This window comes from Anas platyrhynchos, chromosome 11 (genome assembly GCF_047663525.1).
Source record: "Anas platyrhynchos isolate ZD024472 breed Pekin duck chromosome 11, IASCAAS_PekinDuck_T2T, whole genome shotgun sequence".
NCBI lineage: Eukaryota > Metazoa > Chordata > Aves > Anseriformes > Anatidae > Anas > Anas platyrhynchos.
This window is the reverse complement of record NC_092597.1, coordinates 11,081,607-11,107,362: the sequence shown is the minus strand read 5'-3', so window position 1 is coordinate 11,107,362 and position 25,756 is coordinate 11,081,607. Positions and strand designations below refer to the sequence as shown.

At 39.3% G+C, this 25,756-nt stretch overlaps 1 protein-coding gene across 4 annotated transcripts in view; it reads left to right on the top strand.

Moving 5' to 3' along the window:
- The window catches only part of DAPK2 (death associated protein kinase 2), a 50,493-nt gene that overhangs the window by 15,098 nt on the left and 9,639 nt on the right, over positions 1 to 25,756 (top strand). For all 4 annotated transcript variants that reach the window (XM_038184766.2, XM_072043227.1, XM_027465912.3 and 1 more), the window contains 6 exons: positions 12,523 to 12,744; positions 17,682 to 17,820; positions 20,769 to 20,898; positions 21,904 to 21,952; positions 22,605 to 22,631; positions 24,712 to 24,864. In XM_038184766.2, the coding sequence (XP_038040694.1) occupies positions 12,523 to 12,744; positions 17,682 to 17,820; positions 20,769 to 20,898; positions 21,904 to 21,952; positions 22,605 to 22,631; positions 24,712 to 24,864 (720 nt within the window). The remainder of the gene's footprint in view (positions 1 to 12,522; positions 12,745 to 17,681; positions 17,821 to 20,768; positions 20,899 to 21,903; positions 21,953 to 22,604; positions 22,632 to 24,711; positions 24,865 to 25,756) is intronic.

Genomic DNA, 25,756 nt, shown 5'->3' with positions numbered 1-25,756 from the left:
GGATAGCTTAACTGCCTTGGGCATATGCAGCTGTCAAATAGCCCTTGGCCCTTCAGCCAGGGAAAGTGCCTGGGAGAGGAGGCCAATGGTGGAAAATCATAAATTGAAGCCAAAATGAGCCAAGAGAGGGAAGAACTGGCCTGCTGGTCTAGGGAAGTGGCAGTAGCAGAGCTCTCTAGGGAGCTTTTCAAGAAAAAATGTCTTGGGATGTGTTGTGATTTGTATAGATTGCTCTGTCCAGGTAGAGAAAAGCAGTTCGTGTCCAACCTCGCAGGAGCATTTTCCAGCTGTGCTGGCAGACGCTGCCAGGGGTGGTAGGTACACAAAGAGTGCTAGAATTTCAGGGAGATGCAGGGCAATTCATAAAAGGTTGTGCCATAGAGTCATCAGTCTAAATGTGTTGTCAGCTCGTCTGCAGAGGGCTGTTGACACGTGTGCCTTCTGGGCAGTGTCACTGTTGCATGTCAAGTCTGGGCTGAGGGTAGGAAGTGTGGTGGAGCCTGGCTGGGAACCTGGTGTGGCAGTGCCAATGAGAACTGTGTTCCTGCAGGGCAGTGTGAGAATGGCACTGCCGTGTCCTGAGACAGTGCCCTGCTCACCACAGCTCAGCTCTTTGCAGCACACAAGCATCATGCTTAACAGAGAAACCTGAGAGATGTCTGGGATGTTGTTTTGTTCATGGATAAACAAAAATTTGTATGTAATTGATCTAACAAGATGTATGCGATAGGATGCTTCCATTTTTTTCATGGTGGTAACATTCAGGCCATTTCTGAGCAATTATATTTGTTTTCTGCATCAACAGGACAATGCTCCATGTTCTGTTGTACTTTTTAAATACGTGGAACTTTGACTTTCTGGACTTCAAAGGGATTGCTGGATGTTTTTTTCCTCTTTGGGTAGGGTACTTCATTTCTTTGTATAATTGCAGCTCAGCAGTCATCTTGTACGTAGCTGCTCTGGTAGAGAGCAACAAAACAGGTGCACGCATTAGGTGTTTGCTTTGGGTGAAGTTGCTTCCTTCTACGTTGTGGGCTGGCCCAGAAGAAATTCCAGATGATTCAGTCACTGCCTTAATGTGAAAGGTAATGACTGTGATTTCTGTTGATTACTGTGGGCATGAACCAGCTTCTGGCTTCTTAGCCCCTGCTGACCTGGGGTGTGGTTAAAGCCAAGCTAAATCTTTAATTAATGGCTATTCATATCTCCTGAAGTTCCCCATCTCCAGCTACAAGTTCTTGCCTCCTCCCTGCCATGTGTGTGATCAGGTTGGCTTGCTGAGACAGTAGACTTGTTTTGTTTTTTTTTCTGGGTAAAACTTAAAGAACACCAGATGCAACGTTTTACCAGTGCTAATGGGGTTTAGGGGCCTGGCACATAATCACTGTTCTGACAGCGTAACTAATAAATGCTTATTTACCTAATGGAAACCAAAAGCACAGATAACTGCGGTATTCTTTGTAGGAGAAGAACTTGGAAATCCATGATAAAAAGTCATGTCATCTAGCTAGATGGACTTTCCCTGGTAAACAGAAGGGTGTAATTAGAGCTAGGAAGTTTACTCCTCACACACATCACACTGTATCTTCATACAAGAATATTTTTTTTTCCCTGTATGTAGAAGTTATACAGTATTGGTCTTTCTCAGGCATGGAACTTAACTCTCTTCTTAGATTCACTTGTAATTTGAACTAGTTCTCTGAATCTGGAAGAGTAACCTTGGATTATTTATTTCCTATAATACATGCAGAACAAGTCTTTGCTTTCAATGCAAAATGTGACTTTAATTACTGAGCACTAACCAGTACCTATTAATATTTCTTGTTACAAAAATCTTCTATGTCATTCATTTGTTTCAATGTAAGATTCAATATACACTATGGCATGGGATACTTGATCACCATAACTAAGATTGTCATCAGCTCTCTAATACAGTCATTCTTTTTGGATTTCTATTCCTTCCAGTAGAGTGAGTGATTTTAGATTTCTCCTTTTTAAATGGTTTTCCCTGCTAGTTTTTAATGTTCTTTCAACTATTTCCAAAGTCTTTGTTTTGTATCATGAAGCACGGAGAAAAATTGTTTTGTTTTGTAATTGGAGTAATTAGTCTCAGTATTTGAGTTCTGTGGATCCATAATCCTCACAGAGAATTTGTATTGGTGTGTCTGTTTCCTATGTAGGAAGAGTGGAGAGAACAAATAGCATAGCTTCTGTGCTGTCCTGCTGCCGGAGGAGATTGTTTTGTGTAGCAGAAACTAAAAAAGATGAGGAGGGAAGTTCTTCCTCTTATTTTGGTGGACCAGAATAATCCACAAAGAGCAGTGAAGTGGGACTTTCAGGAACCCTTTGTGGTTTTGGCCTTACAGATAATTTTCTAAAAACTTGTTTAAAATGCCAGCATGATTTCCATCCCTTTCATTCATGGGGAAGGGGAAAAAGTATTTAACCATTAAACCATAGTACTGGTTCCCCCTTATAACTTATTGCTCTCAGGTATACTATGATCTGTTTGCATTCAGCTAGATTTGGACCTTTAGACACAGGGTACAGTGTGCTAACCTTCTGCATGCATGTTACGTATGCACTGGTGTTACTCCACATAGCAGAAGGAACAGCTTATCAAATCAGCTATTCCTGCTGAGCATGAGTCAGCTTTGACCTTCCCTAGGTCTCTGGACTCTGTTCATTCCTACTCCAAGAGTTGATATTCAATCTAAAACTAAAATGTGATAAGTGGGAAGAATTTCTATCATGCACATTTAATTCTTGAGCTTTAGATTAAATAATGCTTGCCAGGCTATCAGTAACTTGCCAGAATTGCTGCGCTAGTGCTATATCACTGCAGACTCTGCTTTTCCATCCTGAAGAGCTGATAGACTATATTGCTTGTCACTGTGTCATTGGGAAGCTTCCAAAAAACAAAAAACAAACAAACAAAAAAAAAACAACACATTTAACACAGCTTTGGAAGATGCTAGTGATGATTGAATAGGTGGCACAGTTTGTTGTGAGTCAGAGCTAATGACCCAAAATGATGTCTAAGGCATTAATTGTCTTTATTTCAGGTAACATGTTACTTAATTGATTGTTGATGTTATATATGTTAATTGGTAACATTACTTAATAGGCTATTAAGCCAATAATAAGTCACTGTTCAGGAATATAAGGTTTATTAAATGGTGATTTGAATTTCAAATGGTTTATTTGCTCCCTACTTACTCCAGTAAACTGGACCCTTCTGGCTTAGTCCATGTTCTTCCACTGTTCTGATTCTTTTCTGACAGTGGACGCATTGTCTTTAGCCCAGGATATGTTGGTTACCTTTGAGCTGTAAAGAGATGTGGGTGAAAGGTGCTGCAGACGTTATCAGACACAGCATATGTTCAGAAGTGCTCAGCACTTTCCTGTTGTGAGTATTGAAACTTACCTTGTAAAGTCACTGTTCTGGTGCATTATACAATTGGTTAGTAAAAACATGAGTGGTGGTGAAAATATCACTGTGTTTACAGTGGCAGCTGATTTTTTTTCTTCTTTATGTATAAAATAATACCTCTTGTTAGGTTTAAAGTGACATTGTTATAGTAGTGGTATTGTGATACTTCCCTTTCTCTATGAATTGGTTTTAAGTCACCCTGACACTGCCCAGCCATTAAGTGAACCTGAAGTGACATCAGGTTAGTCATGTCTCATAACATAAAGATTTTTTTCTGAACTCCGTTGCAGGGCTGGGTTAAGAACTCATGACGTGTCTGTGATAATCTTGCATGAGAGGTTGACAATGTGACTGTAGAGTATTGTGAATAGGTTTTACTTGTGTATCTTTCACATGCTTGAAGGATTTATGTACTTTTTAGGTGTCAAAATTCATATGAAATACTCTGTTAAGAAAATGTTTAAAGCATTCTGTTGTAATCTGGCATCTGCTGCAGTCTAGGTAGTGTGTAGTTACTCTAGGAGAGGTAGGAGAGGTAGCCACTTTATTTGCTTTTTTTTTTTTTTAAACAAAAGAAAACACTTTGTTTGCACCTTAAGCACAGAAAGTACAGTGATGTTTGTGACAGGTCTCAGCAGAGAATTAAGCAGGTAAATGTTTGGGGGTTTTTTGAGAGTTCTGTTTCATAAAGTCTTATGGGAACAAGAGGATACTTTCCCTTTGTGACCTTGCTGTGCCAGGATTTCTGTTCTTGGTGTTTCAGCTATCACAGTTTAGCTCCTCAATAAATATTGTTCTGCTAGACACACTATTCATTCACTACTTATTTAAAATTCTGCCACTCCAAATACTGGTTTAGTTCACAAAAAATAAAAATGCCTGTAAAAAATAAAACACACTAAAGATTATTGCTATAGTCCATTTACAGAAGGCTCCCAGTTCTTCGTGGCTGTGATCACGGACTTTTTACAGAAAGCTTCCAGTGAGGTATTTTTATTCATATAGTTTGTGAACCTTGCATGGTTTTTGGTTCAGTTGTTTTTTGAGTGAATTCTGAAAGCCCACAAATGACTTGTAGAAGGAGCTAACAACAGATTGCTGTCGTCTTTGGTGGGAAGAGCTTAAGAGCATGCCAGTGCAATGAAACTAGTAGAATTTGTCTCTGAAGTGTAAGGAGAGTCTTTTGGGGAGGAAAACTGCTTTAGGGGCTTGAGGTTTTTAAGAAGCACGTTCAGCAAGAATTCTTAAGAGCTTTGCTTTGGAAATTACAACTATGAAATTAAAAAAATATGTATTAGAACCTAGTTTTCGCAAGGGGGGGGGAAAAGTATGGAAAAGAAGTGAAATGCAGAATTTCAAAGGATGAGATTACCAATTAAAACCGATATGAATTTAATAGTGGCAAAAAGTCATCATTAACAGAACTGTTGGCATAAAAACAACAGTTGTGACAGTGAATAAATGACCCTTCAGTGTTGAAACTAAATAAGCCATGGTATCTGGGCTCTATAGGCAGCCTCTCGAATCCAGAACGCTAACCTGTGTTAGCCTGACGTTATTGTTTGTGATTCTGGTTTTGTATATTAACTTAAGAATGCAAAAGGAAAATAAAAATGACACATGATGATTTCATAATGTGTTTTTAGGATTTTTACTCTCCTCTTGATCTAGCTATAGATTATGTCAAACCAAAGCAAGGGGTGCTGTTGACTCGTACTGGAGAGCAGACAATGTGCTGCTGACATAAGGTGAAGCTGTTAGCAGCAGCTAATGACGTACACTGTGAAGTAACTGATTGTTGCTGTCTGTTGCTGTCAGTAAACATAAAAAAAAATTGTTTTCAGAGTTAAATATATCATATTGCCTCATAGCTCAGAGAATATATGGCACTGGATAAGGTGTAACTTTTTTTTCTTGCTGTCGAGGGACCAAATGTAATTTATCATCCAATTAGAGAGACAACAACTGGCAAACTTTGCAAAGTCTAGTAAACCTAAAATTAGATCTCCAAGCTGTGTTTTGGCTTCCTGCATGCAGGCAACCACATGTACGAATTACGTCATTTTGTCCTTGTTTGGGGTGGTGTTTCTAATAGCAGATAAACCCTAATAGGCTTGCATTCCCACAACTGAATGTCTTAAATGTTCATGGTTTTATTTGAATTGTGAACACCATGTTATCTTTTCAAACCTCTTTTTTTTTTTTTTTCTTAAGCTCCTTTCTATAGCAGACTGTTTTTGTTATGGTACCTCATGTATATTTTTATTTGTGTACATTGTTCTGAACTGCAATCAGGCTTGAGTTTTGTTGTTTTTCTGCATGGTTTGTGTGGCTTTGAGACTTGAACTTAAGAAGTGTCCTTCAAGGCCCTTTGTCTGGAATGTAATGGTACTGTTAGAACCACCTGGCTGGCAAAGTAACCGCAGTTACTTTAACTCAGCTTCAGACTTGAGAGAATTGCCCATCTGAGCAAGAACTGAAGTAGGCTAGGAAGCTTGATGTAAATGTGCTAAAACATAATAACCAAATGTGAGAGAGGAGAAAAGGAATGGAAGGTCATCTCTGCTTCCCTTAAAAGCATTTGTTCATGTCCAATACAGTTTAACAGACTTCCGTTTGGTGCAGCAACACCAAATGTGTCAACGTTGGTATTACCATGCTTATACTGCTGTAGCTTGGTGTACTTCATATGTCTGTTTTCCTCAAATGAAAGAGGAATCTGGAAGGTTCACCTTTCTGCATCTGCTATAGGTCAAAAACATCATTAAAGGAGAGTAATAGATATTTATGGCACCACGTAAGTGGAAAAAAAACAAAGGCTGTGTGGAAAAATATCACTGTGTTTTTCTCTCGCAATTGGTTGAGGTTGCATTTTTCCACCAGCTTGAGCACATACTGCTGGTACTGCTGAGCTGAGTGACTTCCCATTGAAAACTCCACCTCAAGTAAACATCTTCCAGTTTGGAAACCAAAGAAATCCCTTTAAATAGTGGCTGAACTGAGTTTGCAGATCTTCTGTAAAAAGAAGGGTTAAATTGTTTTGCATTCCTTGTAGTCTGCATGTGCATATAGGCATTTAAGAGCATGGCTGAGATGCTGTTAGGCTGTTTTTTTAGCTTCCCTTCTGGCAGCGTGCTCTTGGGAGGATCACTTAGTGGGGAAAAAAATGTGAATGGTTATAATTGTAATTCTAATGATGTCTAGAGACAGGAAGTTAAATGTAGGTCCAGCTGTATGCTTACCCCTAAAAGTTTTACTACATTCTTCCAGTAGCATTACCTGTATTTTACAGACTTTAGGAAATGAAATACAGAAAAACTGGGGTGTCATTTTTCTATCAAGTGTGTAGGAACCTATTTACCATTAAAATTAAAATCAGTGGGAGGTTGCTGCCTAAAATTCCTTGCAAATCTGTTCCAAAGTAAATTGTCCTGGCTCATTTTGGGATTGAGCATAGGTCCTTGACTGGCAGAATTCCAGAACTCTATCTTTCTTTTTCAGGTTCATTTACTTCACAAAGCACTTCTTGAAAACGTATTTCAGTGTCAAGTGTACCTGTCAACATGTTCTACCGTAACATCTATCTTATGGGAATTTCAAGTTTTAACAACTACTGAAAAGTAGTAAAAATAAGTTCTTGTTTTATAGATTATTTTTTTTTTGAATGAATTAAACAAAGATGGTATGGACAGAATGAAGAATAGACTGAACATGCAGAAAGGGAACATATGTTTGGTATTTGGGGATGAAGTGGTTTGCTCTTCTCAAATGACAGGCAGACTGACTTCTCCCTACACTAGCCTCAGTGCCAGGCTGGAGTCAGGTAACCTGTGCTGTCATCTCAGTATTTTGTTTACATATTTTCAGCTTTCCGTGACAGCTACTGAGCAATGTGGTGTTTCTGGAATATCAGAGGAAGACTCATAAAAACCCATGCATATACATAGAGTAGCTTGAAGGCTCTGTTTATTGTAATGCACTATAGCAATACCACTGTTACCCAATGGGGTGTACAAAGCTGGCAGGGTGCACCTCTGTCAGTCACTCAAGTCAAATTCTGCCCCAGAGCATTACCCTCCTAAACCACCATTAAAAATGAACTTTAATGTTCATTTAAAAACAAAACAAAATTAATTAAATGAAATTAAATGAACTTGCAATAAAGCAAGAAGTTATCCAGCTATGCTGGATTGTCTAGTTTCCTGTCTCTGCCCCCATATCCTCTCCTGAACTGCACAATAACATAAGCTGAACTGCTCATATAAAGCGTGCTTCTGAAAATAGACTCTAATGCCACTTGGTAATATTGTCTCTCTGTGTTCTTCAGTGACAGATCTAGATGATATTAGAAATCCAAATAATAGGTTGTCTTCATTGCTAGGATAAATTCCTGTCTTAATGATGGACAAATTTCATGTTGTACCTAATTATATTGTAACTGACAGGTTGCAGCTGCTATTGTTTATACTCTTGATGTGCTAGCACAGTTGAGGACAGCCTACATTGAATCTCTAACAAGGCTCTTATACAGCTGTACAAAACATTTCTGAAAGGGAACAAACTTCCCTTAAAAAATAAAAAGTAGGAATTATCAGCCTATGAGCTTATTTAGTGTGTGTTGTAAATACTGCTCTGTAGGATCCAAGTCAACTTCATTTCAGTGATGTATTAAGAACGTGCGTTTTGGCAAAGATGTTCAGTTGAAATTTGGACATCCAAGCTGTGAAATTTGTTTTAGACTCTGATATCTGCCATGGACTCTACATGTAAAATTAAATAAGCAGCTTAATTTCTCAGTGCTGTCAACTCTTCAGTCAAAGAGAAGACACTTTTTTTTTTTTTTTTTTTTTTTGCTACCCTTTGCCTTATCTGGATTGCAAGGTTTGGGAAGTTGACACTGATTCTTACCCACTGAGTGCAAATGCATTATGAGGCACAGAAACGCTGTAGTTTTTGGTCCTTGATTTTAAGAGCTCTGTTGTTAATACTAACCTGGAACATGGCTGACTGATTGTTAAACACCAATGAGACCCCCTCTTCTTCATATCTGTATGGGTATCTGCAGAAACTACTCATTTTAATACACGTGTGATAGAAAAGCACAGCAATATGCCACCCCTCTCACATCTGTTCAAAGACCTTTCCCCTTCCTTGTCCCTTCTCCAGCCTTTAGCTTTTCTCTTAGAGGTCTTCAGTGCATCAGTGCCTGGGAGAGCATCAGGCTACTTGTGCTGAAGCATCAGCTGTTACTTTGTGGTGGCTGGCTCTAAGGTGGTCTAGAAATCACATTCTCCTGTGATGCTTTAATAAGCAGCAAATAAGGAGTGGGGTACACTTGGCTATGGACAGTATCATGGCTAATTGCATCATAATAGTCTTAAATCTCTTAGGCTAAGAAGTGGTGCATTTTTCTATCTTCTTCCTTTTGGCTTGCAACATTATCTGTTTGGTCACGAAATGTCTCAGTAAAGGCTGTCCACAAAAGCTTGTTTTTAAGGGAATGGCATGAAGGCTATGAAAGGAACAGGTAGATGTGTGACTGTGGGTAGACATGCAGGGGGGAAATAGATTAGGAATAGAAAAGGAATGGGTAATGTGATGAACAATTGCTCCGGGCTATAACTGTCTAAGGAGAAAATGGGAATTCCTGTGCTGTGTCTGTTACCTTTGTAAGCTTTTAAGTAAACTAAAATGTACAAAACCTACAGTATCATCGGGCTTTCTAAGCGTGACTCCGTTCACTCCCATAATCAATAGTTATAAAGAAATAATTTTTCACTAAATTTTGCTGGCAAAACTTGTCCTCAGAGTGAAGTCAAGGAAGCCAATACAGTGACCATGTCTCTTCAAAGACATGACAGTACCATGTCTCTTCAGAAAATCTGGCCCAAATAGGACATGAGTTTTTCAAAACAATCAAACAAGCCCTTTCCCCAAGCCCCCATAATAATTAAAACAAAACAAAACAAAACAAACAAACAAAAAAAAAAAAAAAAAACATGAAGCCTATGATGTTTTACATAAATAGCTCTTAGCATTATAGATCCAACTCTTTTATCGTGTTTAAGGCAAATTTGCTGATTTTGTAACAGCAATTTCATTCTCTGAAGTTCTCTAGAGTTTTCATGTAATGATAAAATCAGGAAGCAGAAATATGTATTAATTAATGGATTTAATAAGTGCCTGCACTCCTGATTCCATCTGTGATTGAATCCTGAAGGGATAACTACAATTGTCCCACTTGGCCTGACTGTTCCTGCCTCACCTGAGAAGTTCCTAGGCTACATCTGAAAATTAAAACCAAAAAGCAGTACTTCAGGCTGTCTGTCATTGTTTGAACCCTCTGAAATGAGAGGCTGCTTCTGCTGTGGACTGTTAGCTTTTGAGAGCAAGCAAGGGCCAAGTGACAGTCTTAATCTTTGATTTCGTTGCCTTTCTAGGTTAAAGACAGACTCTAACCAGCCACCTGTGTTAGTGAAGTACCAAGTGCATTGCATAATTATAAGGTTCTGAGTATTACTGCTGTGTATGTTTCATACTTTAAGTTCCAGCTGTAGTTGCATCTCTTGCTTACCAGCCCGTGAAGGATATAATAATATTGAAAGCAATAACAGCTCAGTGCTTCTGTAGTGTAGCCATGGGGGGCTGCACTTAAGGATTGTGTTTGATTGTTACAAAGGGATCCTGGCTGATGAAATCACAGTAGGTAAAGGTTATCTGTAAGATGAATCTTGTCCTTACAACCCTTGCTATAATGCCCTGACTACGGAAATATCTGATACTAAACATACGTCGTGGGACTGCAGAGCTGCCAAGTCTTGCAGAGTGAGGTCTCAGAGATACAGTGCATTGTGGCAGGAGAGACTGGGTGTTTTTTCAAGCATAGTGTCTGGTGTTTTTTTTTCTTCTGTTTGAGAAGTAATTGGCCATCAGCAGACTTCTTATGAACAACAGCTTAGGTAAGATGGCTCTTTTGGTGGCAGGGCCTTGCATACATGTTATGGTTTATACATTCCAGCCAAGGGTAATGATTTCACCAACGTATTAGTTGACTGTCGCTTACCAGAGCAACACAAAAGAAGAGTTCTACTTCTTCCTAGAGTTTGAAAGTTCCTTCTGCAACACAGTGGAAAAAAAAGGTGAAATATTTTGCATGTTTTTATCTAAAGTATGAATGTATCAAATATTAATTGGTGGGATATAGGGTGCACATGGTAGACTTGAAGCTTCCTTGCTTTTCATTCTAATTATTGTGAAAAGGGCAAAGCATGGATTTTTAGCTAGGATTAGTGTCCTAACAAAAAAATATCATCAACCTTATATCATCAACCTTTCCTTCCATTCAAACTCTCGTAGGTTGAGGTGCAGAGAGATTCCTACAAGATTTGTCCTGTCAGCAGCAGTTTGCCATCAAGCTCATCAAACACAATCTCCAAATGCTGCTGTTAGAGTAATTTTCCATGGCAGTTTTACTGTTCACTACACTTCCGCACTAGGTCCTTGTTTCCCACCAGCTCAAATTCAACCTCACCTTTTGTTTTTTACTTTACACATTATTATGTCCAGATCTACACCAGTAACTTGTTGGTTGTGAAAAGGTGGAGCAATGGACAATCCTGAAGTACTATTAGGTCCAAGAAGGCTTGTCAAAAGCATGTAACTGTTTAAAAATGAGTAATTTATTAAAATTTATTAAAATTACTTATTTAAAAATTACTTATTACTTTATTAAAATTAATTTTATTTAAAATTAATTTTTGTGAAGCGAGGTAGAAGTGGCTCTCTTACATGTCCTGGGTAGACTAAATGCAAACTCAGAGTGATTTTATTTCCTTGTTTGTATGTTTGTGATGACCTTTGTGTGATTAAATGTTCCTAAGATATAACACAGTTGTCCTTGTCTGGAAGAAGTTATTGATTCCAAATGGGATGGGCAAAAGGATCCTCTGAATAATCACAGTTTCATGCCATATTCTTGCCTTACACAGAATTGATATTGTTTAAATCCTTCTTTAGCTACACACCACCTTTCTTTCTTAATTTTGGTTAGATTTATCACAGCTTGATTACAGTTACTTTTCAGAAAGACAGATGAGAAGGAGGGAGCATCAGTTTTGTGGAGATGGTGCTTCTGAGTACAAAAAGTGCCTCTCAAGGGCATGATGAAGGGAGAAGAGTTCACGCAAATGAGAACAAAGCATGGTCCCCTACTTGACTATTGAAGAGCCAATAACAGCTGTCTCATCTTGAGAAATTCACATCACTGACCTAAGGCTGCAACCTGAAGGGTTACTATTGTCTGAGTCAGTCATCTGACCTCCAAGTGTTTCCCTCTTAAGAGATAAGAGGGAAATATTACAATTGGAATGAAATGTCTTACTTCAGGAGCCACAGTCAGGAAAATGTTATTAGCAAATAGCAGCTACATGTCTTTTAAACTTTAATGCCATTTAATACAATGAGGAATTCTCTGTCCTTGATGTGCAGTGAGAAACCTGTGGTTATTCCAGTTATATTTACAGCCAAATTATCAATGAAGTGCAGAAATGCGAATAAACCATTCTTTTATTTGAAAACTGATTACTGGAGGCCAATTCTGCATTTCTGAAGGGTCATGAGTCCTTTGAGTTTGTTTCTGAGAGATTATTCTGAAGGGAAACTCTTCAGTGTATGTATGTCCTCTCGAAGCATCCAGTGCTATGTCACAAACTTGGCTGCCTTAAGCATCATCCAGTGAAGGACTGATAATTTGAACCTTTTGAGCTAGTTCTTATTCATTTAAACATGAACTGCTTTTTAGAGATTGAAACTTCTACCCTCCTGTAGTCAGACACTGCTTGTGTTTTCTATGTTTTGGACACAGCAGGAGGCTAACCACCTTGTTATGCTCCTAGTGACTTTAATGTGGAGCTCTGACAGTCCCCAGTGTTGTACGGAGAACAAGTCTGTATGACTCTAACAGTGTTGCTCAGGAGAGCTTGTAGGATCAAGCTTTGTATGTGAATGGCTTTTTCAGAAAGCTGTGAGATACTACCAGAGGATTATATGAAAGGTTCACCAGAGTTTTTATCATTGTCTTTTTCTTTCAGTGGCCAGTTTGCGATTGTGAAGAAATGTAGAGAAAGGAGCACAGGTTTGGAGTATGCTGCAAAGTTCATTAAAAAGCGTCAGAGTCGGGCCAGCCGTCGCGGAGTGAGGCGTGAGGAAATCGAACGGGAGGTGACTATTCTGCAGCAGACCCTACATGCCAACATCATCAAGTTGCATGACATCTATGAGAACAAGACGGATGTGGTCCTCATCCTTGAGCTGTGAGTAAGGGGACTTCCTATCCTCTGGGGCAGGATGAGGTAAATAGGAACAGGAAAGGGCTGTAGAGGCTGCCAGAGCACAGAGGCACTGCTGAAATGGAGCTGTTGTGTTCTCAGGCCGCACAGATCTTGGCAGAAGAACTGAATGAGGTTGCTGGTAAACAGGCACCCTGGTCCACCCGTGTGTCCTGGGGATACAGGTGTACCTTAAATCAGCTGAGGCCATTGTTCCTGAGCCAGGGACTGTTGTTCATTTAAAAACAGTTTGCTAGCAGAGGGATTACCTCATGTCTGCCCAGTGCTGCTCTGATGTGAACTTTGGAGGACCTTGGAGGAACTACAAATGGCTACTGACACTCATCTCATTTTTCTTCCTGCATTCTTCCCTTCCAGTGCATGTGAAGCTATCAAGGCCTTTGCAACATTTCCAGTTGTTCTCACTACACCCATATTTTCCTCATTTACAGTACCTGTAGGGAAAGGGGATGGGAGGGGAGAAGGTGAGCACAGAAGAGTTTTTTGAATTCCCAAACTTTGACTACTAAGCACAAATAGCAGCAGGGTGGGAATGAAGGAGAACTGTTTTTCCATCAAGTTTTGCCATGTGATGTGGGAAAACCCTTGTCATTGAGGATCCACTGACAAGTGAACCTTCCAACCAGGTCATCTGAGCACTGCCCTACCTCATCCCTACTTTGTGACCCATTGGGTTGTCAGACTGCTGGTTTAGGATGATTATTATACATATTTGGCTAAATATCATAGACTGGTTTGTGCTATTTAAGGAAAGATTTAAAACCAGCGGCTTCTCTGTCTGGGCTGAGGGAACACAGGCTTGTTCTGCATAACCTGTGCATGTCCCTTCCTGGAAGAATAAATGAACATCCCAGAGAAGCTGGAGGTGAGGTTAGGAATCATCATAAAGTCTTGGCTAAGGAACCTTTGCTTAGTTGGAATGTGAGTTTGCATTTCAGGGAGTCACCTTTGGTTCTTTTGCCTATATTTAATCTCACTGATGGTAAAGAAGTGAGAAAACCTGACTAATAGGTGTTCACAATGTAGAGAAATGATAATTATTGAAGTCTGAAACAGTATCAAATTTGTCAATCTCTTTCTCAGTCAATTGAGTAAAAACTAGCCATGATAAAAATTATTTCACTTTTTAAAGAAATGAGAAAGGAGGAGGCACCAAGTGATTGGGTCTCCTTATATCCAAACTTAGACTGTTGAAATGAATTTGGATGAAATTTGGAACTTGACTTGTTGCCATTCTGGATGTTTCATTGTAGAGGATCAGGACTGTAGTAGAAGAGAGTATGCACAGGTAATCATCCAGAGCCATGTCCAAAGCATTTTCTGTACAGTTCATAGTGTGTGCTGTTGAAAGGGAAGTAAATTATTTTACTGCATGTGCAAATATGTTTGTGTTGTTGTGGCTTGGCTTTCTGAATCACCTGGTAACTGAGAGCCAGGAGAAACCTGAATACCTGAATACATGCAAACCAGAGACCAGAATTGTGTACTTGTACTCATCAGAGACAGGAATGGAAGCAGCTCTTCAAAGAAGGAGCTTTGTTGGTCACGGTGTAAGATCGTGGCTTATGGGGAGGAAATTTGCCGTGTAGTGAAAGAAGAAAAACACCAGTTTAAGCCCTTTTCATCTATGTCCTCCTCTTTGTGCAGCCAGTATCACCTAGTTTACAAAGCCCTGAGTTTTAGAGGAGCTGTGAAGAAGGGGACATAGCCTTTATCCGTCAGTTCATGGCCCTGAAATAAAGCTGTGGACGGGGAGGAGATACTCTGAGGTGGTCTACTTACTGCGATGTTAAGATATTTAGTAAATGGTGCAGTTTTTCTATGTGTATGAGGAAGGAAATACAAAGACATCGTAGCTGAAGTTATGTAGACCGTTTGTTCCCCAGGGCACTGCCCTGACCTTGTGCATGGAATCCAAACAATGAAGTTTTGATCCCTGAGTGAGATGAAGTAATCAGTAGCTTTCCAGGGGAGTCAGCATTTAAGCTTGGAGCATTCCTGGAGATTAATGTGACTGCTGGCAGATGGCATATGAGTGATGATGAACATATGCTAATTTTTAAGTGTATGTCTATGGCTAAATGTTGATCTGTAACTGGAAGTCTCTGTTTTAGAAGACAGAAGAGGATCTTTTTCTTTTTTTTTTTTTTTTTTTTTTCCTGAAAGCTACTTTGCAGCTACTTGGTGTTGAAACAACCTCCCATTGCATGAATTTCTACTTTTTCGTGTCCTCACACGGATTGACATGTTTTGTGTGTCTTATTGTTAAGCTGTAGCTTATTGTGCTTTTGGAGGGCTGGGTGCAATGGAGCTTAGACATGATCAAGGCCACTGCATCTATCTGCTCTACACAAATTGAGGATGATAACTGCTAATAAAGACAACTAAATTCTCTCCATAAGCAGATGATTTCTACTCCTGTCACACTGATATCAGAGTCTTATACTCCCAGCAATTTATCAAAAGAAACATTTCAGCACCAGGCCAAGTAATCTTATGACAAGCTACAGTGGACTTTATCTTCAAAAGAATGTTCCCAGTATTCCTGCTTAATTGAAGAAGCTGCCCAGGTGTTTAAATTAGGCTTTGGCTTGACTTCTCTCCCAATTCAGACTGTGCTGGCACAGACAAGAGTATCTTCCCTTTATATGGGGGCTGATTCCACAGTTGCTGTTGCTCCTATTGTGGAGCAGAAGAGCATTGCCAAGTTCACTGTTGTTACACACACCTTGGCGGGTCCACAGTTTGCCCTTCCATGTGCACATTGTTTGGGGTATGCTTTTTTATGACCTTGCTGCTCTTTGTCTCATGGACCCTGCCATGAGGCTGCTTTGCCTTCTTACTCGTAGTCCTGATTAAAGAGCCTGCCATGAGGAACTGTCACCAAGGAGCCTTCACAGAAAGAGACAGAGGGAGTAGTGTGCCTGCACGGTTACATTCCAGAAGAGTACAAGAAAGTATCCCAGTGCAGCTTGCTTCCTGGTGACAGGGCCAGAGCGCCTGCCGGAGGTGATTGCTGAAGTGTAGTTTGAATAGCAATCATCAAGGAAATGGGACTTGCCTGCTCTTTGTACACAGATTTCACTGAGAGATTAGCAGATTTCACTTACGGATTTCTTTAATGGCATGTCAGCTAGCTCTAATAATTTTTTAGCTTGCTAACAAAGGCCCCTAAACCTACCACCATTCAGAACACTGTGTTCTCTGGCTCCTGAAATGCACAGAGTAAAACAAAAACTGTCCAGCAAGAGTAAAACAAAAACTGTCCAGCAAGGTTGATGATAGTGCTTGACACCCTTGGTATGTGTCACCTAAAAAAAAAAAAAAGCAGAGGCCAAATGAGAGTCTCATGTGCTGAGTAGCTGACAGCCAGAGACAGCAGTTGTACTGTATTCCTGGGTCATTTATTTTTGTTTGCTAGTCAGTAAGTAGTAAAGATTAAAACATCAAGTGACCTCTGCAGGTGAAGTCTCCTGCCTCATGTTGCATAGAAAGTTTCTGGCGACGCAGGAACTGTGAAAAAATATCCATTAATCGATATGCAATTAATCAGGTGCTGTGTAAATCTCTGCCTTGTAACAACACCCACAGCAACATGGAAAGTAAGAAATGAGCCCATTTCTGTGGAATTTGACACAGGGTTCTTGTTTGCAGTTGACCTCTCTGCAGTTCTGGAGCTGTTCACAACAGTTGCTCTGAAAGAGGCAAAGTCAGCTTGTCACCACCAGTGTTGTAAAGACCCTGGGGTCAGAGGAAGTTGCCTAAAAGTCCTCTGCAGTACACAGGCAATGTAATCTAACTTGACTGGAAGTCACAGCACTTAGTTAACTCAGACCATTTCAACCTCCCTGCTTTTTTTTTTTTTACTGATATTTATCAGACAACAGGGCCAAAAGCTTGTGTTCCAAATTGACTGTTGGATCACTCAAGTCTTGTGCTTGGATTCTGAATGGTGAGCACAGGTAGGTGGGACATCTCAGCCCATTGAACCAATTTGTTAAACCCAGTTAAACCATTTTGTGTACGTCTCCAACAGTAAAATGAAATGAGAATAAAATGTGTAGTATCAATAACAGTGTGAGCTGGAAACAATAAATGTGAGTGTAATTATGAATAACAACTGCAAACAATGCCCAGTTCAGTATCTAGATAACACTATTTAATTATATATGGAAAAACAGCACTGGAACTCTCAATACAGGACATAAAAATGAAAACAGAAGTCTTAGGTACTAAATACATATGGAATATATTTCATTGTTGGTGTGAAAATTCATAGTAACTTTTAGCACTTCCTTGATTTGAGAAAACAAATTTTAGGTACCTTCCAAGTTGCTGAAATCTAGTTTGTTTTAAAAGAAATCAGCACAAGATAAATGCTCTCCTGTCAGTTGTATCTGTCAGGCCAGAATCTGTATTGGCTGTTCTGGAAAGATCTGCTGGCAGATCTCATTGCTTTGTGTTACTGATGGCAACTGATAAGAGAAGTAATTCTTTAACAGTTGTTGACTGTTACAACTTACTCTATTTCCCGTCTTGTCCTGAGTGATAATGTTGAAAAAAGGCAGTTGAAGTCATTAACAGCAAAGCCCATGTACTGAAGTGTGTGTATGTCTGTAGATTTATCAGACGTTGCACCCCTTTTGGTCCTTCAGGGTGCTTGATGAATCAAACCTTGCAGCATCTATGAATTTGAGAAAGATAATCCTTAATTTAGAGGGGAGGAATCTGGAGCCAAAAGGAGGTTTTGTCATGTCTGGGACCACAACACAAAGCTCTAGATTGTCTGTAAGGGTGGCCTTTTTCTAACTGCATAGAGGTTTTTTAATTTAGTTTTCTGTATTTGTACTCATGTCCTACAATGCAGTAGATAACAGGAAGTTTTCTCGTGCATTTTGTAGTGTGTCTGGTGGAGAACTTTTTGACTTCCTAGCACAGAAGGAATCTCTGAGTGAAGAGGAAGCAACCAGATTCATCAAGCAGATTTTGGATGGTGTGAACTACCTTCACTCTAAGAAAATAGCTCACTTTGATTTAAAGGTAAAGATGCTGATTTAGAGTTAACATTCCTGCTGTTTTTAATGACTGACTGCAATTTGTACAATTTGATGCATATCTGTATCTGGTAACATGCCTAGAATAGCACGCCCACTATGTTTAGAATAACGTGAGGAGTATGAGTCATTCGGTGCAGTCTCGTTAACAGAGAGACTTCTTGCTTTCTTAACCGCTTAGGGCCTTCAAAGTACACCACACAGAACCCTCTACCTGCTGTGTCAGGTGACATGCACAGCCTAATCAATACAGATGAGACTCTCTCCTTTTGGTTTTGCCCTGCCTAGGTGGGCATGCTTATCTGAAGCTAGAAGTCTGTCATCCTTGGGGATTAAACGCTTGACTATAGAATAAAGTGCTTTCTCAGTTGCAGACCCACAGCTATAGAACTGGCTCCTCAAACATTGCTGCTTCCAGAAGTGCGGTCAAAATATGCTTTCTCCATAGGAGAAGATAGAATGAAAACAGGAAATAAAAGGAACTCTTAAGAGTCCTTCAGGAAAATGAAGGAAACTTTACTGCTTCGTTACATGTTCTTTGTGCTAACTTTAAATCCAGGTTAGGGTAGTGCTAATTACTGCACTGATGTGTGTGCTATAGACAGACTCCTCCTAGAATCTCAAGACACATATGCTGATTGCTTGTGCTAATTGTATGCCTAACGCTGTCTCTGTCTTAAAGTTCTTGATAGTGTTCATGTTCATGGCATTTATGCAGTCTTCGTGAATGCTGAAAATTACATCTAGCCTAACAGACTAGTTAGCAGAAACTACCATTGAAATCTTCACTTCAGGAGGCATGTACAAAAGCATGTGAGATGTATGAAGCTAGAAAGGGATGTACACTTCATTTTGGAATTGCGATGTGAATCCAGAAGCCAAAGACTGAAGGTTTTCACATTGTATCAGGAAACAGCATAATACCTAGTGGTATGAAATTATTGACCTAGTGATATGAAATTATTTTGTGAATATAGGTATGATTTTTACTATATGGATCTCTAGCAACTAATTTAATATTTAATACCAGTGATATCAGGTGGTCGATATGGATGTTATAAGAAATGCAAAATAGAAATGAGAGAGGATAAGTAGAGAATCATTTCACTGACAGAAAACATCAAATGACCTAAAAAAACATATTCATAGAATAACTCTCCTGGGTTTTATAGGACTGTTATTGGAGATTCACTAGCATTAATGCTAATAATAATAATGCTAATGAGACCCATATTTTAAGGCAGTGATCTGATTAGATGGAAGATAATGCATATTTACCTCATCACTTGACAGGGCTCCATTGATTGCAGTGGAGCTGCAGAGTCTTACACTACCTAAGGAATAAAACAGTCCAGGAGGTAGTGACTGTGACTTTTTGCCATTTCGGTCTGTTCTTTGTGCTCCAGACAAGCTTATATCTTGTACCAGCGGTGAGCACACATGCCCTAGATCCATGGAAGAAGACTGGACTTGTTAGCCAGAGGCTAAAATATGCTTTTAAATATGCTTGGTCCAATGGCTATGACATTAAATTATTCATATGCTTTCTTTCCCAGTGCAGCTCTGAATGAATGTGTGCGTTACCAGGAGATATTAGGATCTGTTTTGAAAAGGCCAGGCAGCTGTCAGCAGTGAATCAAATTGTCTCACTGTCGCTCTTGAGCTTATGATTAAGTTATGAAAAATTAATGCATTGAAGCTCTTCATCAGACAAATTGAAACCACAGTTAGTTCTGAAACCTGTGATTCAGGGGGTGGCAGGGAGTAACTAAGGCTGAGAAATTTAGTTGGAAAAAAAAAAAAAATATCCATTGCATCTTGGGAAGAGTAAGGAATGAAAATCTATTTTAGAAAAAGCTAGCTCTAATTTCAAAGTTGTTCTAGCTTTGGTTCAGGGCTTTTCCCTACAAACCTGTAAGAAATGCTACATGTTTTTTTAATGGCTTGCTGTTATACATGAACTAGGACCTCTAATCCCAACGCTTGCCAGTTTCAGAACTATTCGTATAGCAAATCCTGAATCTTTCTGGGTCTTCTTGTTGCAGGTATGAACTTACTGCCACAGAAAATAGTGTTTTCCTTCCCTACGTAGGTTTAGGTGTGTCTAGAATCTCTTAAAAGCCACTTCCAAAGGCATTATCCAGTGGATTCTGGTTCAGTAGGAGCAGCTGGACAGAAGTACTGAAGTTTCTCAGTGTAAAATCCTGTAACAATTCTGCCTAAATGCTGCCAGCCAAATTTCTTAGCTGTGCAGCTCTCCTTCAGGATCAAGCAAGAGTGCTCTGTCCCCACTTTGGGTAGTTGCACAGTTTTGGCTACCTGCTAACCTGTTACATCTGCACTGGTGGTTGTAACTGAGGTAAATCCATGGGGTCAGGGTATGGCATCTTCAAAGGGGGCCTTGTAGGCCAAGATATATTTTATAATCTAAGAGGGGACAAAACATACCACGCTCCCAGTTCATGTTGTATCACTGTGCTGCTGGGATAATAATCTAGTGACATGTTTTATCAGATGAGTGAACTAAATACAGTAGTGTGGAAAAACTTCTGTCCCACTGTGAAAACAAGGATATGTTGTTTACATCCTGGCAACAGCCAGCATTAAGAAAAGCTTGGAAGTGCTAGTGGGAAGGTGAGAGAAAGGAAGACTTTGTCTGAGATGAGAATACAGACTGTAGAAGGAGGAAGGTATTACTTTTATCAGTTTTGTTTCACTATTGTGAAGTTCTGGTCCATTTGTTGATGTCAGATTTCACAAGTTGTCATCTCTTTATCAAAAGAGTGAATTGTATATTGGTAGGCACAGGTATGCACTTCTTGTTCTATGGTGCTGTGTATGTGAAGGAAAAAAACATTTGATAACTCTTAAGTGTAGATCTGCTACTTTCCCAAGAGGATATAATAACAAACATCTATCTTTTGTTATTTTTAGCCTGAAAACATTATGCTTCTAGACAAAAATATCCCTATTCCACACATCAAACTCATTGACTTTGGCCTGGCTCACAAAATAGAAGATGGAGTTGAGTTTAAAAACATTTTTGGAACTCCAGAATTTGTAGGTGAGTGACCAGTTGCTTTGTCTTGAATTGCAAGTCCTGAGTAAGTTGTGACATCATTTTGAAGTTAAGAAACAATGAGTAGAAGTAATTTTCATCTTGTTTGTATCAAGGTGACCTAAATCTGGAGATTTACTTTAATTTTCTAGAACAGGCAAATGGTGCTTTCATTAGATGTGCTCCCCCTGTGAGAGTAGGATGTTGCCAAATAAATATTTAGAGACACAAATTCAGGCTTCAGGTTGTGAAACACTGCAATGCAAATGATCATTTTCTACTTGTTGCCTGGGGCAAGTAAGCTATCTCTGTTAGATACACAATTCCACAGATTTCTTTATGATTTCTTACTAGAAAAAATTACTTCCCTTATATTTTCCCACCTGATTTTCTTTGTGTAGCTTGCTGATCATAATTCTAATTTGTTTCTCTCCTTTCTTTTGGTTTTGTTTGGAGGTTCTGCAAGTGGGGAGGGGAGGGACACGTAATTCATATTCCAGTTAACCACAACTGTTGCTTGACCTGAAATCATTTCAGTGCTGTTACAGACACCTGTTTTCATCTCAGTACCTTGCCTTTTCTCTTGCACGCAGTCTTACATGAGGATGATTTCCAATAAGGAAATATTTTTATAACGATAACAGGTTTTCACATGGCTAGCAATGTAGCCTAGCCTGTAATTTTAATCTCTTCCACAAGAGCTAGTTCTGATTAACTATGAGAAGCTAGCTTAAATAACACCAGTTAAATGTCGTTCTGAAAACAAAACAAAGCTCAAATAATTTGCTATTGAAGGCATGATTTGCACTATAACTTGCATATGGTATCTGCTTGACCCTTCCTGAGTTGCCTTATACTTCAGGTTACTCAGTATGATCTCTCCTGGACACTTGTGAACTTGAATTCCTATCAGAACTGTTGAAGTATAAACAGTGTATCCTATAACTACCTTTCATTTTTGCTCTCACTTTCCCTTCCCACCCACATTCTTGTTTTAAATATCTTTTACAGCTCCAGAAATAGTAAATTATGAGCCACTGGGACTAGCTGCAGATATGTGGTAAGTTCTTAACTTCTTTTCCAGGTTGCTCTACTAGTAATTTTTCCCAATTTGTTCTGAAGAGAATCCATTCTACTGCAAACAGAACAAAATGTAGTTACTAGTTCATTGTTCTGTCTTTCAATTTTTATGGATTCTTTTTAATAAAAATGATGAGCATTTAACTTCTGCAAAATTGCATCGGAAAATTTTAATAATGGCAGTTAGAGGGTTAAAAGGTTGACACTGTCCACTGCAATGGAGCAATCTTAAAAGAAAACATGTTCTTGTAATGCCTGTGACAGCTTTATTTATAAGAGCACTGCATGCAGAGGAGACCTGTGTACTAATCTGATCTGCTGAGAAGGCAGCCAAAAGAAGTCACCCTGAACAAAACATCCTTCTGTTTCTTTTTGGCTCTGGTGTGTACTGTAGTAAATTCTACTACAGTAAAACAATAATTTAATAAATATAATCAACGTTAATATTGATGTTTCAGTGAAAATGTGAATTTTACATTGTTCTTTTTTTTAAGAAAGATAGTAGCAGTTATCTAAGACAATGATGGCTTTCCTGCCTGCATAGCAACAACTATTGGCATCTCAGTATTGTGTACACTGAAAAAGATACAGATCGTATAGAAACCCTGCAATTAATCTCCTTTGTATTACAGGAGCATAGGAGTCATCACCTACATACTGTAAGTACAACAATAGATTAATTCCTGTAAATGTGTTGCTAAAGCACTATTGCACTAGTATGAAATAGCTTTTTCCTTCAGTCAAGCAAGAAAGGAGCTGCACACGCAGGACGGACAGTCTAAAGGGAAATATTATCCTGAAGCCTTTTCAAATTTAAAATGAAAAAAAAAAGGTAAAAGAAATTAAGAAGGTCATTATGAGCAGATGAAGAACAAATGTCTCTGGCATTGCTAGGCATTTCATCTTCTTATGAGATCTCATTAGCACAAAATGATGTAGAAGATGGAAAAGCATATAGTTTGGCCATAGAATGGTTGAGTTACTAGCGTGCAGAAAGAACAGAAATAGAAAATGTAATAGCAGCATTTGCAAGCTGAGTTATTTCTGGTGAAAACAGGCAAGTTTGAATAGATAGGGGTACTGGTTAAGCCAAAGCTTAGGTTAAAAGGTTTTAAATTGTTCCAAACCCTTGCTTTTTATCAGCATTCTGTTTTCAGTGACACATGTACTTGACAGGACATAGAACGTGATTAACTGCTTTTTATGGGTCTTCATGAATGATGAGGAGAAAACTTTAGAGTTGAAGAAAAGCAGTTTGGATTACTTACTGTGTGATTACAGGAATGCACAGGTGCCTAGAAGTACTCGAGAGTTTTTTTCCATTGCATTAAGAGTTCTGGAGGGAGAATACTGAAGTGAATGGGTCTGTGCTGTGTCCAGTAGTCGATCAGTTTTATCCAGTTGGCTAGTTATGATTGCCATAGTAATTAAGTTTGAAAGTGACCTCCCTACAAAAGATCAGAAAAAAAGAATGTGCTTTTTGTGACAGGAGGAGTCAACTTCTGTGTTATGCCAGATAACAGGAATTAGTATGCCTTTATATAGTGTTACCTGTTAATGTCAAAGCTTTTTGTTCTGAAGAATTCTGAATAAATGGGAGTGTGTTTAATGATACTGCGTACTTTAGAAAATATGGCAGCAATCAAATGGATGCCATCATCAGGAGTAGAGGTCAAAATGCACGCAAGTCCTCAGTTCAGTAACTGGTGGAGTGATTCACTGAGTTATAAACGCAAAGCCTTTATCACTGATGTCTGCTGTTAGGTGTTCACAGGAACTGAGTCAGGATATGTCAAAAGTCACTAGGTGTTAGGATTTGAGAATACTTCCATTTTACAGACCTCAAAACTAAGTCATAAAGAGGAAAAAATTGTCAGAGAAGCATGGAACATCAATGATCACTCTGACACTTGAATTTTATGGAGTGAAGGTAAATAGTTATCAAAGACAAAAGTCATCAGTCACCGTTGAGAGAGAGAGAGAGAGGCAAAATAAGCAAATCAAGATGAAAGTATTTTCTGTCTAGATAAAGACTACTGAATTCCATTTTATTACAATGTTGTCTCTTATATCCATGCAGTTGGAAGAGTGCCAACAATGAAGTCCTGCATTGTTCAGAAATGGTTGGATTCTATTGCAACCTAAGTTCCCTTGTGGATTCCTTTTAATGAGCAGTGTGCCCACACCTGTCCTGTGGAGTTGGCCTCCAGACAAGGCCATGCACCTGATTTCTGGTCACATGTTGTATTGTGGTTCCAGCTGAGAAACATCTGGCTGAACCTTCTGTGCAGGGAACTTGTCAGTGGCTTTGCAGGCAGAAAATTGCAAGCAGGGTTTTTTCTGCCTGAAAAAAAAAAAAGTCAATATAAATACAACTTCATCTGCTTGACTTGATGGAAATTTCTGCCTGGTGTAGTGTTTGTGGGGTTCACAGGGACAGAGGCTCTCCTTAGCTGAAGCTTTTTCTACTTTGATTAGCAGTGACTTAAATGAGACTCAGAATGGGAGAATCTCTGCATTTCTGTCAGATCACACAGTGCTGTTCTAGAGAATTTCAAGATGACTCAGAACCACAGATGGAGCAAACCAAAGCTGGACCTGTCATTTCCCAAGTGGCATGGCTGCTACAACACAGAGATGCACAAATGTCCCAAGTGTACATTACATAGCCACTGTCATTGAATTAGAGGATCTCTGCTGTTTATTTTTCTGATTGGTTCTTCTTTCTGGCTTATCCAGGCTTAGTGGTGCATCGCCTTTCCTTGGAGAAACTAAGCAAGAAACACTTGCTAACATCACAGCTGTGAATTACGAATTTGATGAAGAATTTTTCAGCAATACCAGTGACCTGGCGAAAGATTTTATTCAGAAACTCCTGGTGAAAGATACACGGTAAGTGAAAATTCAGAAACATTCACCACTCTTGTAGAGAAACTTAGTGAAATAGCTTGCTGAGTAATCTGCAAAGGTTTCCCTGCAATGTGTACCCTGCTATTGAAGAGCAAGACAGCAGGAAAAGTTCCGTGGCTGTGCCTATAGTGAAATACTGCAGCTAGAAACCCTACCAAAAGGAACCAAAATCTCCTTGGTTAAATTTTAATTTCTGGACTACATCCTCTCCTGGGTCAAACTGGTACAACAATGTGTAGGTGAAGGACTGAAAATGGTGTGCAAGATCTTTAGTTCTAGGTAATCACCACTCCAATATTTCAGTCTATTATGAACTACTTGCAAGGAGATAACATTGACACATCCTCAGAGGTTCAAGGACGGAAGAATCTCTACACATGCTCCTGCAGGAATTGTTCTTTAAGTCTCTGTGCATCTGCTACAGTCACCTAGAGTGTGTGTGATAGTTTTGTTCTTAGTTTTATTCCCAGTTATTGGGAACCCTAGACTTCAGTTCATTTCTTTCTTTTAATAAGCTACATATAGAAGTAGCATCTCATTCCCTTAAGCCTGTTTGTCCCAGAGGGATGTCAGGCCACTTGCAGTTCTTTTTAATGGCTTCATAAGGAGAGAAGAACAATATTAAAAAGGGACAAGCTGTTGTGTCGAGACTTCTGCAAATCCTCAGGCTTTAGTATATGTTAGAGTAGGTAGGGTCTGAGAGGTTTGCAAAGGTCTAGCAACCTCTTTATAAGCAAGGGAAAGTCAGGGATATTGGTATCAGTCACATGTCCAGAGGCAGTCCCTGTGCAATGCTGTGATTCTGCCTTTGACGCTCAGTGGTGATAGGCTGCTGTTCACTGAACTGCCATGATGCAGGAATGAATGATCATGT